The sequence below is a fragment of the Pelophylax lessonae genome (genome assembly GCF_965119305.1).
Source record: "Pelophylax lessonae genome assembly, chromosome: 7".
Taxonomy (NCBI): Eukaryota; Metazoa; Chordata; class Amphibia; order Anura; family Ranidae; genus Pelophylax; species Pelophylax lessonae.
The window spans coordinates 168,411,268-168,433,153 of record NC_138774.1 but is presented as its reverse complement, the minus strand read 5'-3'; the positions used below and the strand labels follow the sequence as shown (position 1 = coordinate 168,433,153).

The window sequence follows — 21,886 nt, the reverse complement described above, 5'->3', positions numbered from 1 at the left end:
CCCCAACGTCACTTCCGGTGCGCGCGCGTCATCCCTCCACAGCTTCTGGGCATGCCCAGAAGCTGTTTAGAAGGGGATGACGCGCGCGCCCCGGAACTGACGTCGGGGCCGGTGCAGGCGGAATGATTCCTGGGAGCGATGACGTTCAGCTCCCAGGAATCATTGCAGAGCCAGGAAGTGACGACGGGCCGCGGCCGAGGAAGGAGGAAGAAGGAAGTAAGGTAAGTATATTTTCTTCGCTACGAGGTAAGTAAAAAAAAAAAAAATATGCGATTATCCATTTCTTTTTCAGGTGACCCGGAGCGAGAAGATGGAGGTAAGTATTAAAATAGGGTGAAACTCCACTTTAATACATTATCTCGGGCTTCCCGCCCTTGCACAAAGCCAGATTGATCCAAAGCTACCCACTGTGGTATCAAGGGTCCTAAGCGGGAAGCTAAAACTAACGCCATCAGTTTTATATTTCCATTCAATATGGAAATGGGGCGGTAGCTAGAGCTACATGATGGATCCTTATCTGGCTTTGGTAATACCGTGATTTGAGCCTCTAATGTCTCCGTTCTTAATTTATTCCCTGTTGATGTTGAATTTGCATATGCTGTTAAAAATGGTAAGATTTGTACATTAAATATCTTATAATAGTTTACTGTTAGGCCATCAGGTCCTGGTGCTTTTCCCCCTTCCATAGATTCTAATGCTGCTTTAAATTCTGTCTCTGTCAGATCATCTTCCAAAGACATTAAAGATTCAGCTGGTATTGTTGGTAAATTAGACAATTTCATATATGTGTTTATCCTTTCAATCTTTGCTTTTGTCAAATGAGAAAGCCCCCCCTTTTACCTGGTAAAGATCTGTGTAATAATCCTGGAAGACTTTAGCAATCTCCGGGGTGGAGTGAACCATAGATCCCGAGGCTGTTTTAATCTTTGATATAAAGGAAGCCGAATTTTTGGTTTGTAAGGAGCGTGCTAATTGTTTTCCAGGCTTATCGCCCCATTCATAGACTGTACGTGCTATTTTCTGTGCCTTTCTTCTTGTATCCAGATTAAGGAGGGAACGTAACTCCTCCCTTTTTCTTTCCAATACTTCTTGATATTGAACCTGCAGGGACATTTTATGTTTAGTCTCCAATATCTTTTTCTGACAAGAGTTGTTCCTTTTGTAGACCTCTTTCTTTCTTTCTCCTAGCCCCCAGTTCTATCAGGACACCTCTAATTTTGGCTTTATGGGCTTCCCAGAGTATAGATGGAGTAATTCCAGTAATTGAATTTTCCTTAAAATATTGCGTCAAGGCTAATGAGACATATGCCACATCTGCCAAAATACGTAAATTCTAAAGCCCCATACACACGCACAGATTGTTGGCCAACCGATCGGCCGTCTTTTGTCCGGTGTTTGTTGGTTGAAATGTGCTCTAGACTTGCACTGAACTTTAGTTGGCCAACAAAAACCAACTTCAGAAGTGATGTCATGTGATGGTTGACTTTCCGTGTGTTTTTTCTTCTCTGAGCATGCCCAGTCTTGCTCATCTGATTTTTGTCTGCCGAAATCTGACCTGACTGAGGAACAATCGGCCGTTCTGTTGTTGGCCAACATAAATTTTATAGCATGCACACCAGATTTTTTTCGGCCGAAAATTCGCAGTTGGTTGTCGGAAGCATCATACTAACAAGCCTACAATCTGCAGATCGGACATTGGCTGACAATTTACGGCCAACAATCTGTGCATGTATACGGGGCTTCTGTGCGTGTATACGGGGCTTAAGATAGACAGTTATCAACTATGGGCAATCTGTAGTCCACAATCTTTGACTAAAAAGGTAACCTCCGGTGTGGAGTAAAGTATTGTGGGTCCTGTTCATATATGTGGCACAGGAACAAAGGAAGTAGGAAATGATGGCTGCACTCATAAAATCAGACAATTCATCAATTGTAGTAAAAACTATGTGGTATATGGTCTCTGTCCTTGTGGCCTTCTATATGTGCGATACGCTCAGTGAGGTTTGGTGAACATAAATGTAACATCTTAAACAAAAATGTGAAAGAAGGTCTGAAGTAGAGGAATAAATACTCAGTTTCTCAGCATTTTAGACAGTACCACAATGGGGAGCCATAAGGTCTAAGGGTTTTTGGTATTGAGACCATAGGCAGGGATCCAGACCGGGGCAGGAGATTCCAGAAATTGTGTAAGAGGGAGACATTTTAGGATCTTCACCCTGGGTTCTCTCGCACCTGAGGGACTAAACGAAGATCTTGAGATATACGGGATCCTATAAGGGTCACAACTTCAGTAGGGGTAAATGCTATTGAGCCCCCTGATCCTTCATAGTTACATAGTTACATAGTAGGTGAGGTTGAATAAAGACAATAGTCCATCCAGTTCAACCTGTGTAGGTGTGTGTGACTGTAATCATCTAACATAGCCCTTTATCTCCTGATCCTTGAGATGTAAGTCTAAGAGTCTTTTGAAAGTCACCATACTACCCGCAGAAACCACCTCTTGTGGTAGACAATTCCACAATCTTGTAGCCCTAACAGTAAAGAACCCCCCACGTTGCCTGAGGTTAAAACGCTTCTCCTCTAATCGCATTGTATGTCCTCGAGTCCTCATGCAATTCCTTCGAATGAACAGCTTTTTTTCTAAGCTGAGATCCCCATTAAGATATTTATAAATTGCTATCATGTCCCCTCTCAGACGTCTCTTCTCCAGGGAAAATAAATCGAGCGATTGCAGCCGCTCTTCATAGGTAAGGTCCTCCAATCCCCTAATTAGTTTAGTTGCCCTTCTCTGGACTCTCTCCAGCTCCAACACATCCCTCCTGAGGACTGGCGACCAGAGCTGGACAGAATACTCCAGATGCGGTCGGACCAGAGTTTTATAAAGTGGAAGGATTATAGTCTTATCTCTGGAATACATCCCTTTCTTTATGCATGCTAATATTCTGTTGGCTTTGGAAGCTGCCGCTTGGCATTGCATGCTGTTGCCTAATCTATCATCAACCAAGACTCCCAGATCTTTCTCCATTTTTGAGTCCCCCAAGGGTTCCCCTCCTAACATGTATTGTGTTTTTATGTTTTTGGTCCCCAAGTGCAAAACCTTACACTTCTCCACATTAAACCTCATTTGCCATGTCGTTGCCCACTCCGTAATTTTGTCCAGGTCATTCTGTAGGATATCTGCTTCATGCTGTGCAGTTATTGCCCTGGCCAATTTTGTGTCATCTGCAAAAATTGATAACGAACTACTGATCCCGTCCTCAATGCTGTTTATGAATAAATTGAACAAGGTTGGTCCCAGGACTGAGCCCTGGGGCACCCCGCTTACTACCTCAGCCCAGTCTGAGTATGCGCTGTTTATTACCACCCTTTGGACACGGCCTTTTAGCCAGTTCCGTATCCAAGAGCAAACCCTGCTGTCGATACCTGCAGACCTTATTTTATAAATTAAGCGCTTGTGGGAAACTGTATCAAACGCCTTAGCGAAATCCAAGTACACCACATCCACTGGTCTGCCCCTATCTAGCTCACAGCTCACTTCCTCGTAGAATGCTAAGAGATTGGTTTGACAAGAACGCCCATTTGTAAACCCGTGTTGGTTACTACTGATGATGTTGTCTTTAGCATACTCTACGATATAGTCCCTTATCATCCCCTCCAGAAGTTTACATACTATTGATGTCAAACTGACAGGCCTATAATTTCCCGGGATATGTCTCTGGCCCTTTTTGAATATCGGAATCACGTTAGCCTTCCTCCAATCCCCTGGTACATCTCCTGTCCTAATACTGTCAGCAAAGATTAGGAACAGTGGTCTAGATATAACCATACTGAGTTCCTTGAGCACTCTCGGATGTACGCCATCCGGGCCTGGTGATTTGTTTGTGTTAAGTTTATCCAGTCTTTCCCTGATTTCCCCCTCTGTTAGCCATAGTGGCAAGTCCTGTGTATTACTACTAACCAAACAGTCATGGTCAGTGTACCCCTCCTTTTCCTGCGTAAAGACTGACGAGAAAAAAGCATTCAGCACGGTTGCTTTTTCAGTGTCCTCTGTAACCATCCTCCCATCATCGTTAATTATGTGTGCAATATGCTCTGCCCTAGTTTTTTTGCTGTTGATATATTTAAAGAATTTCTTTGGGTTTTTTTTACTATCCTCCGCTATTTGTCTCTCAAAGTTGATTTTAGCCATCTTGATTTCGTGTTTACACTTCTTATTTTCCTCCTTGTATTGCTGGAAGGCCGATACTGTGCCCTCTGATTTATATTTCTTGAAGGCCAATTTTTTTCCCCTAATAAGTTTTTTAACGCTACGGTTTAGCCAGCCAGGTTTGGCTTTGTCTCTTCTAAATTTATTCCCCATAGGAATGCACTGCAAGATGCCTTTGCTTAATATGTTCCTAAAGCATTCCCATTTTTCCTCAGTGGTCAGGGATCCCAGGGTTTGGTCCCAGTTTACCCTTTCCATCATTGAGTACAATTTTGGAAAGTCTGCCCTTCTGAAGTTTAGGGTTCTTATGTTCCCCACTTGCCTTTTTATATTGTTATTTATACTAAATGTGATCATCCTGTGATCGCTAGAGCCCAGATTGTCCTGGACTCCTTCCTACCTCCGAGATTATGTCTGGGTCATTAGTGATCAATAGATCCAGGATTGCATTCTCTCTAGTAGGGGAATCCACCAACTGTGACATGTAGTTATCCTGTAAGGTTTCCGTGAATAGACGGGCCTTATGCGAGTGTGCAGTCCCCTCTTCCCAGTCAATGTCGGGATAATTGAAGTCCCCCAATATGATGACTGATCCCAGTTTTGCCGCTTTACCTATTAGTGCTAAAAATTCCAGCTCTACCTCCTCCCCTTGGTTAGGTGGCCTATAGCAAACCCCCACAACTACTTTTCCCTTATCTTCTTCCCTATCGAGTTCAACCCACACAGATTCTAAATCCATGCTCATCCCATCCGTAATGTCACTCCTTTCTAGCACCTTTATATTGTTCTTGACATAGAGACATACCCCTCCCCCTCTTTTTCCTACCCTGTCCTTCCGGTACACAGAATACCCTTGGATATTTGCCAGCCAGTCATGTGAGGGGTCGAACCAAGTTTCTGTTATTCCCACAAGGTCTATGTCCTCCTCATGTACTAACATTTCCAACTCATCCATCTTATTAGCTAGGCTCCTGGCATTAGCATATACCCCTCTTAGTTTTACGGAAGTTAAACGTGATTGGCGGTTATGTTTATTTTTGTTTGGTCTGCTGTTTTCCCGCACAGACCCGCCAATTGATGTTGACCTAATGTCGCTGCTGACCCTACAACTGCCTTCAGTCCTCTGCTCCCTCCTGACTGATTCTACTTCTGAGCCCTCCCCCCCGTCTCCTAGTTTAAAAGCCCCTCCAACTCGGTGGCCATCTTTCTCCCCAAAAGAGCTGTACCGTCCCCATTAAGGTGCAGCCCATCCTTACTAAAGAGCCGGTAGCCGACTGAGAAGTCAGCCCAGTTCTCCAGGAACCCAAACCCCTCCTTCCTACACCAATTCCTCAGCCACTTGTTAACTTCCCTAATCTCCTTCTGCCTCTCCTGTGTGGCTCGAGGTACAGGCAGTATTTCAGAGAAAACCACCTTGGAGGTCCTTTTCCTCAATCTATTACCTAAGTCCCTGAAATCGTTCTTAAGGATCCTCCACCTACCTTTAACTTTGTCATTAGTGCCCACATGCACCATGACCGCTGGGTCATCCCCAGCCCCGCCCAACAATCTGTCTGCCAGATCTGCGATGTGCCGAACTCGGGCGCCCGGTAAACAACAAACTGTTCGGTTCACGAGATCTTTTTTACAGATTTCCCTCTCTGTCCTCTTGATAATTGAGTCCCCAACTACCACAACCTTTCTAACCTTTCCTGAGTTACGGCCCCCCTTCTTCCTGGAGCCGTCCCTCCCCTGGCAGCTGGGGGAGGGTGCATGCTCCAGCTCTGCCACCCCTGAGTTGATATCCCCCTCAACCTGCAACTCGGCAAACATGTTAGGGTGTACCAACTCAGGATTGGCCTCCCTGACTCTCCTCCCCCTAACATTCCTAACAGTCACCCAGCTGCGTACCTCAGCTGCTTGCGTCTCCTCTATTCCTTCCTCCTCTATGCTGACCCCTGCCAGCGCCTGATGGGTAAAGTCCAAGCTCCTTTCCAGGTTGTAGATGCCACGCAGTCTTGTCACTGTGCTCTCTAGATCCACGATGTGGGCTTCCAGAGCAACAAGTCGCTCACATCTTGCACAGCAGTATTCGTCCTCGATTGTTTCATCAAGGAACGCATACATGCCGCAAGAAGTGCACTGAGTGGCATCCCCAATCCTGTCGGACATTATTACCCACTACTCTATGGGGATAATGTTAACGGCCTGCTCTTCCTTACCTACACTACCTCTAACTTCCCTGGTACAAAACCTGGGGTACCCACCAGTCGCTAATGCCCTCACCAGTCACTAGATACTCACCAGTCGCAAGGATACTCACCAGTCGCAAAGATACTCGCCAGTCGCAAAGATACTCACCAGTCGCAAAGATACTCACCAGTCGCAAAGATACTCACCAGTCGCAAGGATACTCACCAGTCGCAAGGATACTCACCAGTCGCAAAGATACTCACCAGTCGCAAGGATACTCACCAGTCGTAAAGATACTCACCAGTCGTAAAGATACTCACCAGTCGCAGGGATACTCACCAGTCGCAAGGATACTCACCAGTCGCAAGGATACTCACCAGTCGCAAAGATACTCACCAGTCGCAAGATACTTACCAGTCGCAAAGATACTTACCAGTCGCAAAGCTGCTTACCAGTCGCAAAGCTGCTTACCAGTCGCAAAGCTGCTTACCAGTCGCAAAGATGCTCACCAGTCGCAAGGATGCTCACCCACCAGTCGCAAGATACTCACCAGTAGCAAGTCGCAGAGCACCTCTCAGTCTATTGTAACCCCTTAGTAGCCTGTATTGCCTGTAGTGTTTGTACTTGTATGTAGTTTGTACTTGTAGTCCCCCCACCAGCCCGCCCCCCTACCAGGAGATCAGATCAGATTGTTTCCAACTTACGTCCCTCGGTCTCAGTCTGGTCCCGGTCTTTGTCTCCCCCGCACTGGTTCCCTGGTCTGAGGCTCCGAGCTCTTGTCTCCTGCTTCCTAGTGCGGCTTCCCCCGCTCTCCTACGCACGTGCGGCTCCTGCCGCCGGCTGTCTCCCGCACTGCTTCTGCTTCCTAGTGCGGCTTCCCCCGCTCTCCTCCGCACGTGCGTCTCCTGTCCCCGGCTGTCCCCCGCACTGGTTCCCTGGTCCGAGGCTCCGAGCTCCTGCCCCCGGCCCCCGGCTTCCTAGTGCGGCTTCCCCCGCTCTCCTCCGCACGTGCGGCGGCTCCTCCTCCTCTACACACACACACACACACACACACACAGCTCTCAGATCTCCTCGCTCTCCTCGCTGCTCCTGGGTACCATACAGCAGTGTTTCTCAACTCCGGTCCTCGGGGCACAGTAACAGGCCAGATTTTAAGTATTACCATGGGGAAATGCAGACTAGAATACTGCAATCACCGAGCAGAAAATTATATCACCTGTGATGTATTTCAGTTTTCTTGCAACCCTGGCCTGTTGGTGTGCCCTGAGGACTGGAGTTGAGAAACACTGCCATACAGCATCATCAGTTATGGAGCAGGAGTCTTTGTTGATGGGTGAATATATATATATATATATAATCTGTGTGTGTGTGTGTGTGTGTGTGTGTGTATAAATTTTAGTTTCCTTCATCCCTTTTCCTCTCAAAGTATCCAGTTTAGAGTTAAAGTAGGTCATTTGGAGTAGAGGAAGGTCGGCACTGTACTTGGGTATACGATAGACAAATGTATTGTCTAGTAGTCAACATGTCCGATTAGTCTAGTCTCCCTCTAGCTAGGGTCATACTAGTCCTGACACGCAACTAATATCATAATATCATCAAAGAATGATTGATTGAATTGTTACGGTGGTCTTTTTAAGTTTTAATTTCACAGCCTTTTATGCAAGGAGCTGTACAAGGAGGAATACAAACAGATTTATCAGATTGTGTTAGTACAGTGGCTCTGACCTGAGCTTTTTTTTTCGTTCAACCTGCTGGATTTAATGAAAAAAATGCTAGTGTGTACTAGGCTTAAGACTGAGAACTGAGCGATCATGCGACCCTCACTGAGTAGAGAGTGGAGCACCAGGCTGTGGAAGAGGCAGGAGTGGCTGTCTCAGGCTCTCAGGCGCATGCCAGGACATATACAGAAGATACAGTTGTGCTCATATGTTTACAAACCCTGGCAGAATTTATGATTTCTTGGCCATTTTTCAGAGAATATGAATGATAACCCAAAAACTTTTCATTGAGCGCCGGTTCACACTACCGCGACGCTACTTCCCGGGGCGACCTCCGAGATCGCGGTGCGAGCAGCGCGCCGCGACCTCGGAGCGGCCGCCACGGACTTCATAACATTGAAGTCTATGGCGGTCGCCTCCTGGTCGCCCCAAAGAAGCTCCGGACCCTTTTTCTAAGTCGGAGCGACTTGTGTCGCTCCTATTAGAACGGGTCCGCAGCTTCCCTATGGGAGGCGACCTGTGAGGCGACCAGGTCGCCTCACAGGTCGCCCCAGTGTGAACGGGGACTAATGGTTTGTGTTTTGGTTGAAGCCATTTATTATCAATCAACTGTGTTTAAATCCCAATGACAACAGAAACTATCCAAATGACCCTGATCAAAAAGTTTACACACCCCAGTTCTTAATACCGTGTATTGTCCCCTTTAACATCAGTGACAGCTTGAAGTCTTTTGTGGTATTTGTGGATGAGGCTCTTTATCTTCTCAGATGGTAAAGCTGCCCATTCTTTCTGGCAAAAAGCCTCCAGTTCCTGTAAATTGTTGGGCTGTCTTCCATGAACTACACATTTTGAGATCTCCCCAGAGTGGCTCAATGATATTGAGGTCAGGAGACTGAGATGGCCACCCAGAACCTTCACTTTATTCTGCTGTAGCCAATGACAGGTCCACTTGGCCTTGTGTTTTTAGGATCATTGTCATGTTTGAAGTTCCAAGTACGTCCCATGCGCAGCTTCTGGGCTGATGAATGCATTTCCTGTGCCTTTGTAGCTCACACATCCCCAAAACATCAGCGATCCACCTCCCATGTTTCACAGTAGGAATGGTATACCTGTCATCATAGGCCTTTTTGACTCAAGCTTAATTTTGGTCTCATCCCTCCAAATTACTTTGTGCCAGAAGTTTTAAGACTTGTCCCTGTGCTGTTTGGCGTATTGTAGGCGGGATACTTTGTGGCATTTGCGTAGTAATGGCTTTCTTCTGGTGACTCAACCATGCAGCCCATCTTTCTTCAAATGCCTCCTTATTGTGCATCTTGAAACAGCCACGCCACATGTTTTCAGGGAGTCCTGTATTTCACCTGAAGATATTTGTGGCTTTTTCTTTGCATCCCGAACAATTTTCCTGGCAGTTGTGGCTGAAATTTTAGTTGTTGTACCTGACCGGGGTTTGGTTTCAACAGAACCCCTCATTTTCCACCTCTTAATTAGTTTGAACACTGCTGATTGGAATTCTCAATTCCTTGGATATCTGTTTTTTATACAGTTCAACTACCTTTTCCCGCAGAGCCTTTGACAATTATTTGCTTTCCCCATGACTCAGAATCCAGAAACGTCAGTGCCGCACTAGATGAATGATGCGAGGGTCTGTCAGGAGAAACTCATTGACTGTTTTATACACACACCCTAATTACAAGCAAACAAATCACCGGTGAGGATGGTTACCTTTTTTTAATAGCCATTCAAACCCATTTGTGTCAACTTGCGTGCATGTTATCAGGCCAAAATCACCAGGGTATGTAAACTTTTGATCAGGGTAATTTGGGTAGTTTCTGTTGTCATTATGATTTAAAAAGCGTAAACACAGTTGATAATGGCTTCAGCCAAACACTAACCATGAGTGAAAAAAGTTTGTCATTTCATATTCTCGGAAAAATGGCCTAGAAATTATAAATTCTGCCAGGGTATGTAAACTTATGAGCACAACTGTATATTACCACTTCCGGATCGCCCACTGTGTATTTACATCGATACTTTGATGTTAAATACCGGAGTTATGGCAGCAGAGAACTTCCATAACCCTGGTATTCCTCTACAAGGTGGGCGGTCTGCTTTCACGTAAAAGTGGTCCCAGAGGCGGATTTGCTGCGGGATCACTTTTATGGGCGGTGGTAGAGGTGCCCACCCCCCTCCCGCCGCTTTCTGTTTTATTTCCCCCTAAGGGTAGATGTGAAATCTGAGGTCTTTTTGACCCCATATCCCACATTATAGGACCTGTCCTGCTTATTTCTATGACCAGGGATTCCTTGTAATAGGAATAAAAGTGATCCAAAAAAAACTTTTGTAAAGGGACAGTGTAAAAACAAAAAAAATAAAAAGGTGAAAAAATAAAAATGAAAGCGCCCTCTCCCTCTCATGTGCATAAGCGAACGCATACGCAAGTCGCGCCCATATACAGTGGCGTATTTAGGTTTTGTGCTGCCCTAGGCCTGACTAAACTTGTGCACGCCCTAATTTAAGTATGACCCACCCCTTCCTGTAAAGACCACACCCCTGTTTTTTTTTTGTCGTGCAGGGTGCAGCTTTTTGCTGCCCCCCCTGCAAGTGCCGCCCTAGGCCTGGGCCTTGTTGGCCTAGGCCAAGATACAGCACTGCCCATATATGTAAATAGTGTTCAAACCACACGTGAGGTATCGCCGTGGTAGTTGGAGCGAGACGTCCTCTGTAACTCTAAACTGGTAACCTGTAGACATTTTTAAAGCGTTACTTATGGAGATTTTTAAGTATCAATGTTTGTTGCCATTCCATGTGTGCGCAATTTTGAAGGACGACATGTTTGGTATCAATTTACTAGGCGTAACCTTATCTTTCACATTATAAAAAAAAAAAAATAGGTAACTTTACTGTTTTCTCATTAATTTTTTTTTTTTTTTTAGTTTGAAAAAATAAATTTTTTCCAAAAAATTACATTTTGTAAGTCGCAAAATACGGTGTGACCTAAAGTCTTGCAACAATCCCCATTTTATTCTCTAAGGTCTGCTAAAAAAAAGGAAATCTATAATGTTTGGGGGTTCTAAGTAATTTTCTAGCAAAATATACTGATTTTAACTTGTAAACAAGAAGTCTCAGAAATAGGCCTGGTCCTTAACCACTTGCTGACCGGTCACGTTGACTGTACTGCGGCAAAGTGGTTAGTTATCGTCTAGCGACGTAGACCTACGTCGCTGGGCTCCTCCCCTTGTAGGCGGCGCGTATTCAGTCACAGCGGGAGTCGGGCTAGGGGAGGAGCGGTGATGATCACCGCCGATCTTCCCCCGATCGTCGGGGAATCGAGTGTGGAGATCCGCCCGCTTGTGTAAACAAAGCTTGCGGATCTCCTAAGTGACAGACAGGGTCAGATTGCAGGGTTCAGCATAGCTGAACCTGCGATCTGTCCCTGTGTCACTCAGTCACCTCCCCCCACACACGTTAGTAAGCACCAGGCATACATTAACCCCTTGATCGCCAATGAAAATTAACCCCTTCCCTGCCAGTGTCATTTTTACAGTAACAGTGCATATTTATAGCACTGATTACTGTAGTAATGTCACTGGTACCCCCAAAAGTGTCAGTCAGTCAAGGGTCCGATCTGTCCGCCGCAATTTCGCAGTCCCGCAAAAAAAATTGCAGATTGCCGCCATTACTCGTTAAAAAAAAAAAAAAAAAAAAAAAAAACACCAAAAATGACAGAAATCTTTCCCTTAGTTAGTAAATGCAATACCTTTTGCGCAAACCAATCAAAATACGCTTATTGCAATTTTTTTTTTTTTTTATTTTTTTTTACCAAAATATGTAGCAGAAAACAAATTGGCCTAAAATGATAAAACATTTTGATCTTTACATTTTGGGGGGGGGGGGGGGGGGGATTTAATATAAAAAAATGTGAAAAATATTGTTTTTTCAAAATTGTCGTTCTTTTTTTGTTTATAGCATAAAAAGTAAAAATTGCACAGGTGATCAAATACCACCAAAAGAAAGCTCTATTTGTGGGGAAAAAAGGATGTAAATTTTGTTTGGGAACGGCGTTGCATGACCGCGCAATTGTCAGTCGCACAGTGCCGAATCGCAAAAAGTGGCCCAGACGTAAGACAGCAAAATCCTCCGGTGGTTAAGGAAAAATTGGGAAAAATCATTAAAATGAGAATGCTGCCGCCTCCTATTTGAGAGATGTTCTCCCATATTTGTTGAAGACTCCCTGCTTTCTCCCTACTTATTCTTGGCATCCTAGTAAAGTCAGTAATGTAGTTTAGAAAGTAACTTTTTCTAGATTGCTTACCTGAGCCTTTTCTGAACGAGCCCATTCACTTTGGTGATTTATTGAGGAAGGGTTTATACAAGTCAGGTAAATGTGTGTAAAAGAGAGAAAAAAAAAAAAAAAACTAGAACTTTTTTTTTTTTTTTTTTTTTTTATGCTGTGCTGTTTTAGGCAAAACATTAGATTAACCAAATGCTATATAGTGTAAATACCTGTCTAGTTTTTGTATAAATACATATATGCATACCCAATCCCTAATGAAAATTTGAATGTTTGTACAAACAGGTTGAATGTGTGTGGCCTCCCCTAAGCATGGGTACGCTTTATGTACTCTAGTTGAAGCCCTGTGTATAATCTTGGCTATATTCCCATCGCACACATTCCTGGATTATAGGCTTTCTTTGTAGCTGGTGCTGTAGCAATTACCAGCTGGACACTGGATACATCACACAGAGAAGTAAACCTGTTGGCCAGCACACCATGGATCTTCAATTGTAGTCCAAAACTTTTATTGTAGAGAGATCACATCACAACAGAAAAAGTGCAATGTTTTAGAGCAGGGTGGATTTGATTTAAATCATTTGTAAAAAGGCTTGATTTAAATCATCATTTTTAAAGAGCTACTGTCATCTCTGTCCCGCAGTTACTCCCCCTCTGATCCGCTGTTGACTCATCAACAGTCCCATTCACTTTAATGGGACGGCTGGTGATGTGGCAGTGAAGACAACAAGGTGAGGGACGTGGCGGCAGCAGGTGAGTGGATGCCCGCTAACAGGCACTGCCATGATTGATCTAAAATGACAGGTGCTCTTTAAATGTATGGCCTCATTCTTGCTGGTAGTTAGGAAACCTTAATTTTGTTTGCAAATATTAAAGATTCTATTTAGAATAGGCTGTCGGGCTAGTAAAACAGCGATAGCCGAACCGATTCAGTCTCCGTTTTTAGTGTACTTAGATTTGCAAGACAATCGGATAAAGGAATATTCTTGAACTTCATTTTATCTCATGCTTACTGTGAAATTGTGTAAATGCATCAATGCAGTGCATGTTATCTCAGCTTGCAGAGCTTTGGATTCACTGAATGAGTTTAAGAAAAATGTTAATATTGCAGAATATACAGCCTCATGCTACATAACTAAGCTGCAGTTCATGCTGAATAAACGTTAATAATTCATCTTAAATAAAAATCTGTTTTTAGATTTTTACTCCAAAAACATTTTATTAAAATAAATTTGATAAAAATCAAAAAAATCTAAAACTTTTTTTTTTTTTATCCACCCTGTTAGAGCCACACAGGACCTCTTCGTGGGGCATGCCCTATGTATAATGTCAGCCTTTTTGTGTTAAAGCCAATTTATACTTGATAGCTCCATGTGGTATCTTTAAACCTGGGCCCGGTGCATACTAGTGCAATTTCAGATGTGACTTCAGTCATAAAGATTTGCACAGCAATGAAAATTACATTATTTTCAGTGGTGCACATTCACATCAATGCAGTGCTGTAGGTTTTTGGAAAAAGCACAGTACGGCGCATGTTTTTTTAGGCAGTTGTGAATTCTGTAAAGTAAGAATGCTTTTAAAAAAATGTTTTATCAATTTACAAAATGCAAAGTGAGCTAACAGAAGAAAAATCTAAACCCAATCAATATTTGGTATGAAGAGGTGTATTTTACTGCGCTAACCTAATATTAGTAAATCAAGAAAAGTGCACGTGCAAACGTGTAATCAATTCTTAAAGTAATAAATAAATATATCGATCCTGATGCAAATGGAATAAATAATGTAAACAATGAAGTCTAATTGTGATAAATCATCCACTAAAGTGCAAATGCAAACTTGTGAAAAATTACTTGAAATATATGCAAATCAAATAGATTATTAGTGCAAATATATCCAATATGTGAATAAATATACATATAATTAATGACATTGAATTAAAAAATTAATTAATTAAAAATAGTCCGTGAATGAATACATAAATCTTTAAAGTGCAAAAACGTGCTCAAAAAGTCTCTGGTGTGCTGGATGGGATCGTGCGTGACGGTGGTTCTTAGGGTTCTACCACTCTGTGCCAAATAGGGTAAGGTAACACACTTACCAGATGGTGTGGATTCCAATGGCGTACGCCAAATGGAGTCTATAACACTTTATGCTGCTGCTCCTGTATGTGGATACGAGGGTGGATGTTCTCCTCATGGATAAGGGTGGACACTCAGCATGGAAGAAAAAGATATATGCTCCTCATAGTGCAAAAAAGTTTTCCTTTTATTGAACTTGCATAAAAAACACAGCAATCTTCACAACAATGTCCATATAAAAACTCCATAAAAAACCCCCGATCAAACTGCAGCTGATGCTTAAAAACTCTCAGGTGATAAAAACACTCCAAAAAGAACTTAGGTGACACAGCAACGAAAAAAACACTTCCGAAGATGTCACACTCTGACGAAACGCGTCAAGTTGGCACGCACGTTGCCTCGCTTTGAGCCAGTAGCTGGACCGCACGCCGAGACTCTCACTTCCGGGTTCAGGCGAGGAGAGCGGAGAGAGCCAGCGTCCTATGGTATACCCAGCCGCAAGGCAGCATAGGAGCTCAATAGCGGTTTATTTGCACAGTGACCCCATCATCTTCTGGGGCAAGTTGTTTTTTTCGTTGCTGTGTCACCTAAGTTCTTTTTGGAGTGTTTTTATCACCTGAGAGTTTTTAAGCATCAGCTGCAGTTTGATCGGGGGTTTTTTATGGAGTTTTTATATGGACATTGTTTGTGAAGATTGCTGTGTTTTTTATGCAAGTTCAATAAAAGGAAAACTTTTTTGCACTATGAGGAGCATATATCTTTTTCTTCCATTCTGAGTGTCCACCCTTATCCATGAGGAGAACGTCCACATACAGGAGCAGCAGCATAAAGTGTTATAGACTCCATTTGGCGTACGCCATTGGAATCCACACCATCTGGTAAGTGTGTTACCTTACCCTATTTGGCACAGAGTGGTAGAACCCTAAGAACCACCGTCGCGCACGATCCCATCCAGCACACCAGAGACTTTTTGAGCACGTTTTTGCACTTTAAAGATTTATGTATTCATTCACGGACTATTTTTAATTAATTAATTTTTTAATTCAATGTCATTAATTATATGTATATTTATTCACATATAACATTGGATATATTTGCACTAATAATCTATTTGATTTGCATATATTGCAAGTAATTTTTCACAAGTTTGCATTTGCACTTTACTGGATGATTTATCACAATTAGACTTCATTGTTTACATTATTTATTCCATTTGCATCAGGATCGATATATTTATTTATTACTTTAAGAATTGATTACACGTTTGCACGTGCACTTTTCTTGGTTTACTAATATTAGGTTAGCGCAGTAAAATACACCCCTTCATTTTCCTAAGATCACTTTCTACCAGCTAGGGTCTTTGATTACTTGCTGCTTTCCCATATTTACCTGAATATTTACCTAGGCGCGAGTATAACCATCTCTAATATTTGGTATGACTGCTTTTGACTTCAAGCCATCCTCAATTCTTACACTTGCACAAAGTCATGGATTTTGTAGGATTAGAGTCATGTGTATGATTTACCAATTATACCAAGCAGGTTCTAATGATCATCAATTTCATATGTAGGTTGAAACAGTCATTACCTGAAACAAAAACAGCTGTGTAGGAGGCTTATAACTCAGTGTGGAAATGCCAAACTCTGCTACTAAGGTGAGGTTGTGGAAGACAGTTTTATGTCGCAGGGCATACACCATAGCTAGACTGAGCACAGCAACAAGACACAAGGTAGTTATACTGCATCAGCAAGGTTTCTACCAGGCTAAGATTTCAAAGCAGACTGGGGTTTCAAGATGTGCTGTTCAAGCTCTTTTGAAGAAGCACCAAAAACGGGCAATTTTAAAGACTGTAGATGCAATGGTCTGCCTAGGAAACCTAATGCAGCTTGAAAGACACATTTTACTTCTTCATCATTTAGAAGGTGTCTAGCAGTGCTATCAGCACAGAATTAGCAGAAACCAGTGGGACCCAGGTACACCCATCTACTTTCCGGAGAAGTCTGACCAGATGTGGTCTTACAGGCAAAAAGCCATACGTTCGATGTGGAAACAAGGCTGAGCTACTCAACTATGCACAAAAACATAGGAACCGGGGTGCAGAAAAATGGCAGGAGGTGCTCCTGGTTTGAGTCAAAATGTGAAATATTTGGCTGTTGTAGCAGGAGGCAGTTTGTTTGCTGGAGAGCGGCACAGTTATGAGTGTTTGCAAGCAACAGTGAATAATGGGGGAGGTTCCTTGTAATTTTGGGGCTGCATTTCTGGAAAAGGAGTTGGTCAGGAATAATGGTGTCCTTTAAAGCAGAGTTCCAGCCAAAAGCGGAACTTCCGCTTTAAGGCCTCCTCCCCGGATCCTGTTTGTGAAACGGAGCATTTGGGGAGGAGGTAGGGAGTAGGTACCTGCTCCCTCTCCTGCTTTGGTCATCTTAGGCTGGCCATACACTATACAATTTTCTTGTTCAACTTTCCTTTAGATTTACCAAAACCATGTAATATAGGGTCAAACCTAAACACTTTTAATTTGTATGCAGTCAGGCAGGCCCTTGCACTACATAGTTTAAGGTAAATCTAAAGGAAATTGAATAAGAAAATTGTATAGTGTATGGCCGGTCTTAGGCGATTGGAAGCAGAAGTTCTCCTTCCCGAGGTCTTCTGGGACACATGACAGGTCCTAGACTTCCAGGCCAGTCTTAGAGTGCAGCGCCGCTCGCTTATGTGCAGTGGGCACCTGGCTGTGAAGCCACAAGCTGTCACAGCCGGGTCCCCATAGTAGAGATGCAGAGGAAGGACACGGGGTGAAAACGGCTGGAGTGAGTACACCGCTGGGTCATGGCACAGGTTAGTGGCTGTTTATTAAAAGTCAGCAGCTACACTTTTTTTGTAGCTGCTGACTTTTATTAAACAAAAATATGACAAACTCGCTTTAATGCTGAGAAATGTAGGCAGATATTTAGCCATCATTCCATACCATCAGGGAGAAGTGTGATTGGCCCCAAATATATTCTGCAGCAAGACAACAACCCCACACATACAGCCAATGTCCTTTTAACTATCTTCAGCGTAAAGAACAAGGAGTCCTGTGATGGTTTGGCCCCACAGAGCCCTGATCTCAACATTTTAAAGCAGAGTTCCACCTTAAAATTATACTTGCCTCCATCTTCTCGCTCCGGGTCACCTGTAAAACAAATGGATAATCTAAAATTTTTTTTTTTTTTTTTTACTTACCTGGTTTAGAAGAAAATATACTTACCTTACTTCCTCTTCCTCCCCTCAGCGGCCACGGCGATTCGTCACTTCCAGGCTTTGCAATGATTCCTGGGAGCTGAACGTCATCGCTCCCAGGAATCAATGCGCCTGCACCGGCCTCGACGTCCGTTCCGGTGCAAGCGCCGTCATACCTTGCTATCGTGGGACTGAAGAAGACGGAAGAGGACACAGAAGAGGATCGCGCTGGCTTCAACCTGCGCACACCTGAGATGGCAGCGCTGGACAATACATTTTCAAGGTAAGTATTTCTTCTTGCGGGTAAGTGCGACCCGGGACAGATCAGAGGCTAGCCATTGTGGAATGCACTAGCCCTGACTGTCCCGGGGGTATTTTTATTAAAAAAAAAAATGTCCCAGGGTGGAACTCCGCTTTAAGTCTGTCTGGGATTGCATGTAGACAGAAGGGTATGAGGCAGCCTACAACCACAGAAGATCTGAGGTTAGTTGTCCACGAGAAAAAACAAACAAAACCGAACAACCTACCTATCGAGTTCCTTCAAAAACTGTGCAAGTGTCCCTAGAATCGACACTGTTTTTAATGTAAAGGGTGGTCACACCAAATATTGATTTGGATTTCTCTTCTGTTCATTTACTTTCCATTTTGGTAATAAAAAAAATAAACTTAACATTTCTATTTCTGAAAGCATTCTTAATTTACAGCATCTTTCCTTCAATTCCTAAAACGTTTGTACAGTTTTGTACATGTGCTACTTTAGTGCGGTTGCAGTGAGATTAAGTTGCAGCTATACTAGTGTGAACCTAGCTTTATACTGCACTGTTAACGTTTTTGTTTGTGTTCACAGATAAACCAAAATTGCCTGAAAATTACACTGATGAAACCTGGCAGAAACTAAAAGAAGCTGTTGAAGCCATTCAAAATAGCACTTCAATAAAATACAACTTGGAGGAATTATATCAGGTGAGTTTAACAAATCTCCTAGGTGCCTGTTTTGGTTGTCCTAAAATAGATGTATCCTACCTTCGATGGTAAGCTCTAGTGCCCTCACTTGTAGATTAAACCGAGATCAGTGTAAAAAACAAAAAACGTTCGGCTTTCTCAAATTGTGAAAATAGAGGTACATACTTCAGATGCTGACAAGTCAGTGTTTTGATGTGCCAGGCATTGTTCATATCCTTTTGTATTTTAACATCCTGTTAATTGTATGCTCTCTGAACCATCCACAATAATTGCCCTCCCGAGCCTATGCACTGAGTTTAGGACAGGAATGGTGATTATTTTCTATGGTCAAACAAAGCACAATCACAGTGATTTCAGGATATATGGATTCAAACATTGCCAGGCCAAGTGGAAACTCGCTACTTTTCTTGCATCTATAATCAAGAGTTCGATTTTTTAATTGCAGCGTGCCTGTTCCATGGCATTGGACTGGAAAGATTTGCAGCATTGGAACATGGTTTAGAATAGGCATGTGACGATATCAGATTTCCATGCTGTGATTAATTGATTAGGGTTTTGTCACGGTATACGGTATTATCACGGTATTCAATTATTAAACTTAAATTATTAAATTTCTACCTCACTTCAATTTCATTGCTGAATTTAGGGACTTTGGTTCACTTTTGCACATAATTATATAGTCAGTCAGTACAGACTCTGTGAACCAGGCCTAAAATAAGCCATCAAGCAGTGTCTGGCCTACCTGGTGATGACTGGTCCTGGCGCTCTGCCCTCATTTTACGCAGAAAAAAAGGTGCATGCAGCATTTTAAAAAAAATGCAGTGGCCTTTAAATCCATCCTACTTCTGCACCATGCGACTTACCTGCAGTTCCTGCTCTTGGTTACAGGGAGGAGCTAAGTCTCTCACTCTAGGATCATATTACCAGAGCTGTTTTCTATTGAGTAAGTGAACTGCTGAGAGAGTGAATGAGTCATCCAAATGTATCAATTCACAAGTCAGACTGAGGAGCAGAGAAACTCGGTATTTTAAAAATGCCACAATAACAATACCGTGGGTATGCAATACCGCGATATATCGAATTACCGAAAACCGGCATATGTCTAGTTTAGAATGACAAAAGCAGTGGCACCACAGGTTTTCTTCAAGCAATAACAAATGTTACCCACATGATTGAACTGTTAAAGAGACACTGTCACCTTACCCATTTAGGGCAGATTGATTGTCTTTGCAAAGAAGCCCCCCTTCCCCCGACCCACTGACCTTGCATGCACTCCCCACCACTTTGTTTTCTTTCATTGCTGGTGACAAATGCCCATTGCTTCTGGGTTTTAGGGGGACATGTGGCAGTGTCCAGGCCTAGCATCCAATTGCTAGGCAAAACGCTGCCACAGGAGGAGTGATGTCCCCTCTTAAGTCCAGCTTCTGCCAGTACCACGGATTTGGTGCTGGCTACAATGTAATGGGCAAGGTGTAATGGGCAAGGTGAGAGTGTTTCTGTAACAGTGTTGTGTTTTTTTTTTTTTTTTTTTTTCTTAATCCTTGTAGCTTGTGACATTTGATGTTTTATATTGTTTTCTTGCAGGCTGTTGAGAACCTTTGCTCTTATAAGATCTCTGCAAACCTCTACAAACAGTTGCGACAGATCTGTGAGGACCACATTAAAGCACAAATTCACCAATTCAGAGAATATCCTTTCTGTGTGGACTTTTAAATCAGAATTCCCTGTTTCTTTTATATATTCATTAATATCATGAAATGTGATTTTAAAATGCGATTTTAAAGTAAAGGCCTTTTTTTGTTTTTTACCTACAGATAAGCCTATAATAAGGCTTACATGTAGGTGCTGTAAATATCTCCTAAACGTTTACCAGTTTAGAGGAGATTTACCTGTGAAGCTGCCAGTGACATCACCTGTGTATGCGCTCTGAAGGAACGCCATACTGTGTGCATTTGCTGAAGTAATGTAGTTGTGGCTCGGCCATTTAAAGGAGCAGAGCCCTCGAACCCAGAAGGGTGACAGTGCGCTTCTGGAAGGCTTCATTTTTAAGGTCAGTTTCATGTAATGCGCTAGTATGCAATGCGTGCTAGCACATTTTAACATTACCTTGCAGAAACGTTTCCTGTTTTTTTTTTTTTTTTTTTTTTTTTAACTTTACTACTGCTTTAATATAATATATTTTCAGCAATGCCTGCATTTATTCACTGTCATGACTGATCTGGTGATCACATGATCAGGTACCAGTTTGATTGGGGGGAAGGGGGGGGGGGGTGAGACAGTGCGAAGCTGCTTCATAGCTGAAAGGAAGACTGTGATGTGCTGCTTGGGAGGCCTAAGTTAAAATGATCTGGTTACTTTGACCTGTTGTTCCTACCACTGGCTTTTGACACTCAAGTATTGCAGAGATTCATGCAGATGCTTTTTTTTTTTTTTTTTTTTTTTTTTCTTTTTTCACTATTTATAAAAATCTTAAAGATGTACTGCCCTTTCTGCTAGTGTTTTACAATTTGCATTGTATTTTGCTTAACCACTTTACCACTAGAGCATTTTGCTGTTTTACGTCTGGGCCACTTTTTGTGATTCGGCGCTGTGCGACTTTAACGGAAAATTGCGCGGTCGTACGACGCTGTACCCAAACAAAATTTACGTCCTTTTTTTTCCCACAAACAGAGCTTTCTTTTGGTGGTATTTGATCACCTGTGTGATTTTTACTTTTTGCGCTATAAACAAAAAAAAGCGTTTATTTTGAAAAAATAACAATATTTTTAACATTTTTTTTATATGAAATCCCCCCCCTCCAAAAATGTAAAAATCTAAATTTATTTTTTCATTTTTGGCCAATTTTTTTTCTGCTACCTATGTTTGGTAAACAAAAATCACAATAAGCGTATTTTGATTGGTTTGCGCAAAAGTTATTGCGTTTACTAAGTGAAAGATTTTTGGCAGTTTTGGTGTTTTTTTTTTTTTTAACGAGTAATGGCGGCGATCTGTGATTTTTTTTTTTTTTTTTTTGCGACATTGCGGCGGACAGATCGGACCCTTGACTGACATTTCTGACACTTTTGGGGGTACCAGTGACATTACTGCAGTAATCAGTGCTATACATATGCACTGTTACTGTAAAAATGACACTGGCAGGGAAGGGGTTAATTTTATTGGAGAGGGAGGGGTTAATGTATGCCTGGTGCTTACTGACGTGTGTGGGGGGGAGGTGACTGAGTGAGTCAGGGACAGATCG

At 42.7% G+C, this 21,886-nt stretch overlaps 1 protein-coding gene across 1 annotated transcript in view; it reads left to right on the top strand.

Moving 5' to 3' along the window:
* CUL4B (cullin 4B) overlaps positions 1–21,886 on the top strand; it is a gene marked incomplete at its 5' end in the record, with an annotated part of 177,300 nt that overhangs the window by 22,610 nt on the left and 132,804 nt on the right. Inside the window, 2 exons of the mRNA XM_082263638.1 lie at positions 18,533–18,648; positions 20,233–20,337. Of these exons, the coding sequence (XP_082119764.1) occupies positions 18,533–18,648; positions 20,233–20,337 (221 nt within the window). The remainder of the gene's footprint in view (positions 1–18,532; positions 18,649–20,232; positions 20,338–21,886) is intronic.